Source organism: Sinocyclocheilus rhinocerous, unplaced genomic scaffold (assembly GCF_001515625.1).
Source record: "Sinocyclocheilus rhinocerous isolate Xijiao unplaced genomic scaffold, SAMN03320098_v1.1 scaffold269, whole genome shotgun sequence".
Classification (NCBI taxonomy): Eukaryota; Metazoa; Chordata; class Actinopteri; order Cypriniformes; family Cyprinidae; genus Sinocyclocheilus; species Sinocyclocheilus rhinocerous.
The window spans coordinates 546,658-557,784 of NW_015652298.1; the positions used below are offsets into that span (position 1 = coordinate 546,658).

The 11,127-nt window shown below is 35.3% G+C and overlaps 1 protein-coding gene across 3 annotated transcripts in view; it reads left to right on the forward strand.

The window, feature by feature from the left end:
* Positions 1-11,127, forward strand: part of LOC107714502 (arf-GAP with coiled-coil, ANK repeat and PH domain-containing protein 3-like) — a 101,343-nt gene that overhangs the window by 67,597 nt on the left and 22,619 nt on the right. For 2 of the 3 annotated variants that reach the window (XM_016520358.1, XM_016520359.1), the window contains exons 5-10: positions 841-899; positions 1,005-1,188; positions 2,943-2,987; positions 3,070-3,165; positions 4,450-4,524; positions 5,878-5,889. In XM_016520358.1, coding sequence (XP_016375844.1) covers positions 841-899; positions 1,005-1,188; positions 2,943-2,987; positions 3,070-3,165; positions 4,450-4,524; positions 5,878-5,889 — 471 coding nt within the window. Of the gene's footprint in view, positions 1-840; positions 900-977; positions 1,189-2,942; positions 2,988-3,069; positions 3,166-4,449; positions 4,525-5,877; positions 5,890-11,127 lie in introns of all 3 variants that reach the window. The other variant, XM_016520360.1, reaches the window with a different exon arrangement.

An 11,127-nucleotide genomic window follows, 5' to 3' on the forward strand; every position in this document is an offset into this window, starting at 1 on the left:
TGCAGTGTCACATGATCTTTCAGAAATCATTCTGATAGGCTGCTTTGCTGCTCAAGAAACATTTCTTATTTTTATCAGTGTTAAAAAAAACACTTAATATGCTGCTTAATATTTTTGTGAAAAACCTAATAGATTTTTTTCAGGATTCTTTGAATAGAATGTTCAAAAGAACAGCTTCATCGTGTCATTGCTGAATAAAAGTATTCATTTCTTTAAAAAAATAAACTAAAACATTACATTGTTATGCCAGTAGGTGGCGACAAGTGAGTGTCTTTTAGTATTATAAGTTTTTGAGTCATTGAATTGTTCACAAAACTGAACCGTGAACAAGATTAAATCACATGAACTGAATGATTGTCCAATTTGTTGACCAATGAAGTGTCGAAATGAACAAGAAGAATTTGTCCACTTAAAGGATTCGTTCACAAAGACACACCACTACATCAGGGGTTCTTAATCCTGAACTCCCTGCTCTGCATATTTTGCATGTCTCCCTTTTAACACACCTGATTCAAATCACCAGCTCATTAAAAGAGAGCTCCATGAATGAACTGTGTTCTGATTGACATGGTCCCTACACAGTGTTCACTGTGATGTCCACTTCACAGGGCACTTATGGTTGAATGGAAGAAACCTCTAAAGCAATAAGAGAAACATACAAAATGTGCAGGGGGGGGGGGCCAGGATGAAGAACCGCTGCGCTACATCATACCTACCCAATTAGAAAACATCTGTGACAAGTCCCGCCTCTTTCCACTGCCCCCTTCTTTATACAAAATACCATTCAATATTCTTCTGTTCGACACAGATACATTTGCTTTCCTTTTGTATCTTTTACAGATCCTGTTCGACCAGGCCCAGAGGTCCGTAAAGCAACAGTTGCATAATTTTGTGAAGGAGTGAGTCCTTTATTCTTTCTCCTGACCTTGTTTCTGTTTTTAACCCTTTTCCTGCCCTCTGTCATATATTCCCTGCAGCATGTCTCTTTATGTATCAATACGCAGGGATGTTCGGAAGTTTAAAGAGACGAAAAAGCAGTTTGATAAGGTGCGGGAGGATATGGAGATCGCCCAGGTGAAGAACGCACAGGCACCGCGCAGCAAACCGCATGAGGTGGAGGAGGCCACCAGCACCCTCATCACCACCCGGAAGTGCTTCCGACACCTCGCCCTGGACTACGTGTTACAGGTATTTCAAAATAAAAGTGATAGTTCACCCAAAAATGACAATTCTGTCATCATTTACTCCCCCCTTAAGCTGTTACAAACCTGTATGAGTGGCTTTCTTTTTTGGGACATAAAAGAAGATATTTTGAAGAAAGTTGGTAAACAGATAGTTGATGGTCCCCATTGGCTTCCATAGTATGGGAAAAATACTGTGGAATTCAATGGGGACCATCAACTGTTGTGTTTCCAATTCTTTTTTGTGTTCAGCAGAAGAAGAAGAAAATGGAACAGCCTGACAGTGAGTGAATAATGACAGAATTTTCATTTTTGGATGAACTCAATAAAATGACATGTAAAATATACATTTGGAAAATCTCCAAAACGATGAAAACTGGGGGGATGTGAATATTGTAATCACCCGCACATCATTCGCAATTTTTGAAAAAAAGTCAGTGGGGTCCAATGTTGTTTTGAACCCCACCGACTTTCAGTGTGTAGACAAAAAAAAAAGTGCACTCTAAAAAATAAGTTGCTGTCTTAAATTTGTTCATTGTACAATTTGTAAGTCATTTAAACTTAAATTACATTAAACTGACTTAAAAAAAAAACTGTTGAATCTTGTACAACTTACAATTTAAAGCTGGAAATTGCTTAACTTATTTTGATGAGTTAAAGTAATATAAAAACACATAAATATTGGTCATATTTTTTACAGTGTGGAACAATTTTTAAAAAAAGTCTAGTATCACAACTTTCATTTTGTTTGTGAAATTTGGGCCACAAACATTTAATTTTCCTTCTCCATAAAAGCTGTTTTGGTAAAAACCAAATGCAGAATGGTGGGCTTTTCATTTACTACAGAGAAATGGCGAGCAGTTTAATTTAAATTGATATCTGAGACCATTTATGTTTCATGAGGCTGTCAAATATATTTAATATGTTAATGCATCAGGACAAAAACAGGTTGTAGTGTCTCTAAAGGCCACTGTGTGGAGCAGGGTCATGTGTGATCACTGACATACGAAATTAGACACATGAATAGCTTGTTTTCCCCATCTAAAGTCTAAAAAGACAAAAAATGTGGTTATTGTGGGTTAAAAGTGACAAGAATGGATTGAGGGCCACTGCCAGGGGCCCTAAAAGTCTCAGGATCCTCTTGCCTCATTGCACCATGATTCTGCCCTGCCAAAAATGGTTAGTTTGTATAAAAAATAACAGCTTTGTGGTGAAATGGCTTAGTGGGTTGGAAACCAAAGGTTGTAGGTTTGAATCCCTTTTGTTAAAGGGGTCATATGATGCGATTTCAAGTTTTCCTTTCTCTTTGGAGTGTTACAAGCTGTTCGTGAATAGATAAGATCCCTAAAGTTGCAAAGACTAAAGTCTCAAACCCAAAGAGATATTCTTTATAAAAGTTAAGACTGGTCCACGCCTTCCTAAAACGCCTCGTTTAAACACACCCCCACATGTCTATGTCACTATGTGGGAAGATTTGCATAACGCCGCCCAAATCTTCACACAAAGAAACAATCAGAGCACACCTCGCTTTTCAGACCGATGAGTTTTGTACAAATCAACGCGTTTCAGAAAGGCTAGGCATAGAGGAGAAACAATAATGTACAGTATGTGGAAAATAATGTGTTTTTTTAACCTTAAACCGCATAAACACATTTCATTACACCAAATACACCAAATAATGTTCTTTTTAGCAACATCATATTACCCCTTTAAAAGCACCTACTAATAATGCCTGTGCTCTTCTCTTGATATCTTTCTCAGATCAATGTTCTTCAGGCCAAAAAGAAATTTGAAATTTTGGATTCGGTGAGTGGGTTCAAATGCCATTATAAACCAGCATTCTCCTCCTCCGTAGTTTTCAGTGTTGACTGTTTGCTCTCCTCCACAGATGCTGTCGTTCATGCAGGCTCAGCACAGTCTCTTCCAGCAGGGCTTCAACCTCTTGGACGAGATCGACCCCTACATGAAGAAGCTGGCTGCTGAGGTGAGATGGATCTGCACATCTGCTCCTCCAGGATCAGCAGCTCATTAGGGCCCTCTGTTCACCTGCTCTCCCCCGACACCTGCGCCTAATGCTGGACATTTGCTGACGAGCCCCAGGCTCCAAATTAACACAGGCCTAATGAGTGAAAATGAGGGATAATGTCTATCCTTGAGGTTGACAGGCACGTTGCATCTTTCTGAGACGGGCTTAAAGACGAGCTGAAAATATAATTCACCCTAATTAATAAAGTCTGATTGTGCACGATTCATCACTGCATGTTATTCTAAAGTTTATTTTCATAATATTTTATTATGTTACTATTAGTTACTTTAGCAACTGGCTCAGCAATTTTTCCTGATGTTAAGGCCATTGTAATATAATATAATATAATAATGAATTAGAATTGTGTCCTAATAAATGTTGTTTTGCCATGTCACATTATCAAGGTTAAATGTGTTGCTAATGTAATTTCATGTTACCTTTAATAAAGAAAGACCATAATTTTTATCAGTTTTCACACACATTTAACCGATAAGTCTCTAAAGAGCAGCAGTCAACAGTGGTATTCACAAGTAAAGTAAATTATGAATGTATTTTTGATTGTTATTGTTATTATTAAAAACTGAAGCAACAACAATAATAGTAAATAATATAATAATAAATATAATTTATTAAATTAAAATATATATTATAATAATATAATGAACAATTAAATTATATTTATTTTTATAATTAAATGAATATAAACAATTTATAATAATAATAATAATAATTCAAATTAAAGTAAAAAAATATAATAATAATAATAATAAATATTTATAGTCTTTTTTTAAATAATAATTTCCTTTTTTTAAAAGAAGCATTTACTCCTTACTGTTTCAAAAACAAAATTAAACAGAAATTTAGTTCTGCATTTTAGTTTATACAAAGGCTTATGCAAAAAATATAATTTCTATTAATATCATAAAATACCTATATATACACACACACAGAATAAAACGAGTCCTTTTGTGAATAAAAATCTACCAGTTATAAATATGATGAAAAATAATCTATATACAATGAAAAATGTGGTATGATGAAAAAAAAAATCACTCAGAAACTGCTAGTATATTTAACAAATAATTACAAAAATAGCAAGTAAAAGATTGAATTAAACATAAAAAAACTGAAATAGAAAGATTGAAATGGCATTTTCTTGTAAAACATATTCCAATAACCTTTGTTTTATTTACAACTTAAAAAAAAAAAAGTGTAACACTGCCCTTTGTGTTTTTATTTCAGTTGGATCAGCTGGTCATAGACTCAGCGATGGAGAAGAGAGAGATGGAGCACAAACATGCCACCATACAGCAGCGAGTGAGAACACCATCTGCTTTCTTTACTGTATCCGTCCTCATTTTCCATCTCTTTTCTGTCATCTTCCCCCTCTGGCCTTTTATCTTTCTTGTCTGCCGGATACCTTCCCGCTCTCTTCTGTTAAGTCTTCGTTTTGTCTCTTCCTCCTCCTCTTTTAACTGCCTCTTTCCACCTAAGGGGTCATGTGAAACGGTTTTCACTCATAATATATGAAACCCACGTCCCATACAACCTTCCCACCTCAGATCCTCAGTTGAATCTGATCAGACAGATGTAGGTGTGGCTACTGAATTATTAACCCTAAAATAAAAACGGGGTGTCAGGTGAAGTTATTTCCTCTGAAGCACCGACACACTTCCTGTCATAATATTGTCCGATCACTCAACCCCTTTGCTGTCATGTTTGTGACAGTTCAGTTAGCGATAATGCTTGTATAAGAAACACTCTCCCTTCATGTGCTTCAGCTACATATGTTCACCTCCGTTTGTGTCATTTGTTTGTTTAAAGTGCTTCATCACCATATCAATAAAGCCTGTCCCGTCCAGATCTCCCCGGGAATTTGGCCCTCAAGACACACACACACACACGCTCTCTAACATCCATCTGCTAGCACATTGCAAGCCAGCAGGGCATCGCAGCCAACAGATCCGGGCCAGAAACACTCTGACTTTTCCCTCTGACCCTGAATCTTTGTCTCGGCTCGTCTTTGTTCAGATTCCAGTAGTATTGATGGGGCATTTCTGGACAAAAGCAAGTTAATTTGGCCCAGCAGATTTAAAGTGCCACTATTATGGGTAATGAAAGTTCATATTTTGGTTTTGGGAGTCCCCAGACAAGTGGGCGGGCAATATGTAAATGTTCATGTTGACGTCAAGATGAAACGGCTTGGGATTCGTTTTAAAAACGACTCGTTTCAATGATTCAGAGTCGACTCTTTCTTTTGAGAGACAATAATGTTATACACGGTGCACTTTCAGATTTAAAACTTTGCAGGATGTTTTCATTCACTTAGAGCTGTACGTGTTACACACTGCATGAAAGGTAATTTTCAAAAATCCATAATAGGGGCACTTTCAAATTGAATCTGATTTGGATGTGAAGGCAGAAACTAGTTCTAACATCGATTTATAACTTTGTGACATCGCAGGGACTATTTGCATTGATCATTGAGATCTGAATGTAGCAATGATCATAACTAATGTTCCAGTTAGCCAGATGGTGGATGTGTGTTGTCGTTTATGAATAAATGCATGCAGTAATGTAGAAAAAAAAAAAGATAAAGACTGAAAAGACAAATAATTGACATTTTCTTTCTCTTTTTCCTCGCTGTGCGATCGTGCCGCTCATATCCAGACTTTGATGCAGGTGAGTCCGTTTTCTCTTCATTCACAGGATTAACTCTTGTTTTGGCTATATAGACGAACAAATGAATGATTACAATGCTCGTTTTGCTCTTGGTTTGGTCCTAAATTAACTTTTTTCCAGCAAATGTTGGGTAAAAAAATTTGGGTAAAAAACTGTATTTTGGGTTTTATAAAAAAGTATATTTTTTGTCCTTGTGACAATAGACTTATACGTAATGAAAAGAGCAAGTCATGTGTCACGCACATTTAAATTAATCTTAAGTAAATCTTTTTAAACATTAATAATTTTAAAACACAGTTAAATGTATTTAAAAATGCTAATTCCTTTTTTCTGCACTAATTTCATAAAAATGAATATTGCTTTTTTTAGTGCTGTCAAACGATTAATCGCATCGAAAATAAAAGTTTTTGTTCACATAATATATGTGTGTGTACTGTGTATATTTATTATGTATATATAAATACAAACACATGCATGTATATATTTAAGAAAAATATGTTATGTTTATATAATAAATATATTTATATATAATATAAATATATGCATGTAAATGTAAATATTTTCAAAATATATACTGTATGTGTGTGCTTTTATATATACATAATAAATGTACACAGTACACACACATATACATTACATAAACAAAATTTTTTATTTTGGATGCGATTAATCGCGATTAATTGTTTGACAGCACTACTTTTTTGCATACAATATTCTGACATCTAAATTCACTTGTAGCATTTAAAATGATTTATCGTAGTTTTTAGTGTTAAATGATTTTCGGTTAGAAATACTATACTTTTTATTTAAATGAAATATAATAAAGTTTAATATTTCTGCATTTTGTAGATGCTTTTATCCATTTGTGCGTTTAGGTAATATTATTTTTCCTTGCTAGCATACAGCTACAACAGGAACACATATTTTCCTTCCTGGGTTCCAGTTGTCTATCAACAAATGCATTTTTATGAGGCGGTTCAGTCAGCCTTAGGGATAGATTGATTGGTGATCTATAAAGAATTGCTTTATGGCCATCACATGCCATGTTTAGTGTAATCCGTGTGAGTGTGTGTGTAAGAAGGGGAGACGAGGACATCACAAAATCACATGGACAGCACTGCGTTTATCACATTCACTGGCTGTAGTGACAATAAAACAAGAACGTTTCCCTGGAAAAGACATTTTCAGAGCAGCCGGTGTCTATTTGATGTATGTTTTAGATGTTTATACAGCAGCATTGTGGATTAACTTTAGTTTATATGCAATTTTTGGAGAACATGAAAAATGTCCAGGGGTTTTGAGGCTGTCAGAGGCTGTCTTATGCAGCTCTGATGAAAGCCAAAAAGTATTTTTCTGTGGATTTCCTTTTATGCATGTGGAACCAAAGATCGACATTTCAAATTCATGTTTATACACTTAAAGTCTTAGCAAACTCATATTTCATTGTGAGTAAAAAAAAAAGCAAACTTGCACAAATGTAACTATCACAAAATGAAAAAAATAGTTTTTCCAGCATGTTTTGATGTTGTTCTCTCTTAGACACACGTGTTCACCTCACATGCCCACATCTCTCTCTCTCTCTCTCTCTCTCTCTCTCTCTCTCGTTATTTCTCCCATGCTTTCGCACTGGTCTCAAACTCAATTCCTGGAGGGACACAGCTCTGCAGAGTTTCTAGTGATCCTGAAGACCTTGATTAGCTGGATCAGGTGTGTTTGATTAGGGTTGGAGCTAAACTGTGCAGAGCTGTGGCCCTCCAGGAACTGAGTTTGAGACCAATGGTCTACTCTAGACTCGTATTGCAAACGAATCAATGCTCTTCATGTGTTTGCTGTTCTCACAAGGGCTGTCATGTTGATTTCAGATGTGTGCTGTTAGGGATAGAAACTAGAATGTGAAGGAGTATTTTAACTTAACAGCATAAATAAAAAAAATTTAAAAATGGTTTGCGCATAGAAGACATGACATTCATTAAAAAATGCATTAAAATACAATTTATACATACAACCACTTTTACAAGTGATATATATATTTTTTATTTCTACATTAAAACTTTTTTTTTTTTTTTTGGGGGGCATATAGTTTAAAACAACTGTACTGATATCATTCATAAAGGGGAAAAACTTTATTACCGCCATAATGCATGCATAAAATGTTTGCATTCCTGGATCCATTTGGACCCAGTGGACTGTAAGCTTCAAAACAGTAATAACTTAATATTTTTCAATTAAACCATGTTGTATCTGCTCAATAAACTCTGAGTGAATGTGGAAACATGTAAAAGTTGTACATTTACATTACATTTAGTCATTTAGCAGACGCTTTTATCCAAAGCAACTTACAAATGTTAGTTATGTTGTTACTATGTAATAACTATGAGATTCTGTGAAATTAGAAATTGTACATAAACCACAGGAAAAAACTATTGATGGCACACACACATATACATATATTATATATATATATATATATGTCTGTGTGTGTGTGTGTGTGTGTATATATATATATATACACGTGCATCTCAAAAAATTTGAATATCATGAAAAAGTTACTTTTTTTTGTAACTTTCATATATTCTTTAATATCTTTAAAATGTTTTGTTTGAAAGTCTTTGGTAGAAACGGAGGGCTCCAGGTGGGTCTTGTGTGTGTGTGTGTGTGTATATATATATATATATATATACACGTGCATCTCAAAAAGTGAGAATATCATGAAAAAGTTACTTTTTTTTTGTAACTTTCATATATTCTTTAATATCTTTAAAATGTTTTGAATCAAAGACTTTGGTAGAAACGGAGGGCTCCAGGTGGGTCTGTGAAGACACTGTGGAGTCAGCCGAGGTCTGGAAGTCTCTCTCTGTGGGCACGTTGCCCGTTTCTGCCCTGGCCAGCACAGTTAAACATAGCAGATGGCAGAGACCCGATGGAAGTCTCTCTCTGTGGGCACGTTGCATAGCAGATGGCAGAGACCCGATATTTAGGGAGGGCAAGAGGTAGCGCGCCAAAAACACGGACAAATTAGTGCCACCAACTGTCCCGAACAGGCGGAGCATGATTCAAGAGCGCTGCACACGCGTATACTTAGGGGAGGGCAAGAGGTAGCGCGCCAAAAACACGGACAAATTAGTGCCACCAACTGTCCCGAACAGGCGGAGCATGATTCAAGAGCGCTGCACACGCGTGAGAGTGATTGTCCGCAGGCCAAGAGGGTTATTTAGAACATGACTTGCAGATGAATCGAACCTCCTGTTTCTGTAACACCAACAGGATTTTAGAGGGAAACATGAGGTACACGTTTACATGACAAAATCTGGAAGGAGCATCAGCAGAGCATTTTAATGTGTGGTCCTGTTTTTGTCCACATCGCCAAAGTGTTACAAAAAGATGTTTTGAAGATTATCCAAGGTGCTTTTGATCATATCAAAACTACGTATATACATTTTTTTGGTCTTCTGAAGCAACATGATTGCTTTGTGTGAGAAAAAGACTTGAATAGACTTATATTAATAGTATAAAGCACAAAGCAAAATCTTAATAAAAGAAAATACATAATGGCAAAAAAGTCATAATACAAAAAGTCACACAAAAAAATACTTATTCATAATAAAAGTCGTTATTTTTGACCAAAAATTTTTTGGGCTACAACTGACGTTATACACAATTGTTCAAAAGAGGTCACTAACAATTTATTTTAATTTTTTTTAAGAAATTATTATTCAGCAAGGATGCATTAAATTGATCAAAAGTAATAGGTAAAGACAAAAGATAACTATTTAATAAATAAACAAAATATATTTTAAAAAATAAATATTTATCGAAGAATCCTGGGAAAAGTGTCATGGTTTCACAAAACTATTAAGCGGAAAAACTGTTTTTTCACATTGGTAATAATAAGAAATGTTTCTTGAGTTTCAAATCAGCATCTTAGAATGATTTCTGAAAGATCATGTGACACTGAAGACTGGCGTAATGAGGCTGAAAATTCAGCTTTGATCACAGGAATAATTACATTTTAAAATATATTAGAAAAGTTATTTGAAGCTGTAACAATACTTCTGAATATACCAGTTTTACTGTATGTTTGCTCAAATAAATACAGCCTTGATGAGCCTAAGAGATGTCTTTCAAAAACATTTTAAAAATCGAACCAAACCTCAAACGTTTGAACAATAAAGTATGTGTAATAATGATTTTCAAAGTTATGAGATTAAAAGGACAAGCAGGCCTTAGAGACAACCAGAGAACAGGGACAAAAATAACTGTGTAACAAAAAAAATGGAATTTGAATTACAGAGAAAAGTAGGTTGTCAGACAGCTAAAGAAAAGAACGAGGAACAATTGAACTGTGGATGAAAGAGAGTGAGAAACTACTGGGAGAAAGAGAACAGCTGTAAAGTCCGTAATAAGCTTAAAGCATACAGCACATTTGGGCCCGTATGTTCAGCACACTTCCACAAAACAGCATGTCGTCTGGTGACCGGTTGGCCCTGAGTGGAGGTTAACATCTTTGCCATGTCCACCCACACAGCCTATAGAAACAGTTCATCAGAGAGGGTCACAAACCACAAGACATGCAATGCCCACTAAAAAACATTCAGAACACTAAATCTGACCGTATATGTAGATGCCACAGTGGACCGCTGCGGACATGTTGGTGCGTCCGCCATCTTGGAACAGTCAACGAGTCGTCACTAACAGTAAAAATCAAATCATTTTCCAAAGTGACACTCTGGTTGTAACACCAATATTTATATTCCCAAAGCAATTGGATAAATGTTAACAGGTTTATTAACTTAATGGTATGATAGCTACTGCCTTTATTTTGTTGTATTGTTAGTTTAGCAAAATATTCATCTGATGTCTATTACAGATATAGATATTCATATATGCGTATAACTACTGATGCAGACACACAGTCAACTTGCTCGCAAGTGTTCATGGACCAGCTTTGACCAACTGACAAATTATTGTTCCAAGATGGCTATGGCTTACGTTTAGCAGCCCATAGAATATCTACAGTGCTGGGTAGATTACTTACAAAGTGTAGTCTGTTATTGATCCCGAATTACATGACAAAAATTGTCGTTTGTAATGTGATTCATTACATTACACGTTTTAAGTAATATAATCAGATCACTTCTCGATTACTTTTAGATTACTTTTGACCTAACGCATTTATCACATTGATTTAAACAGGATAATCTTGTACCATATTGATATTTTAAAAAAAAGAAAGAAAGA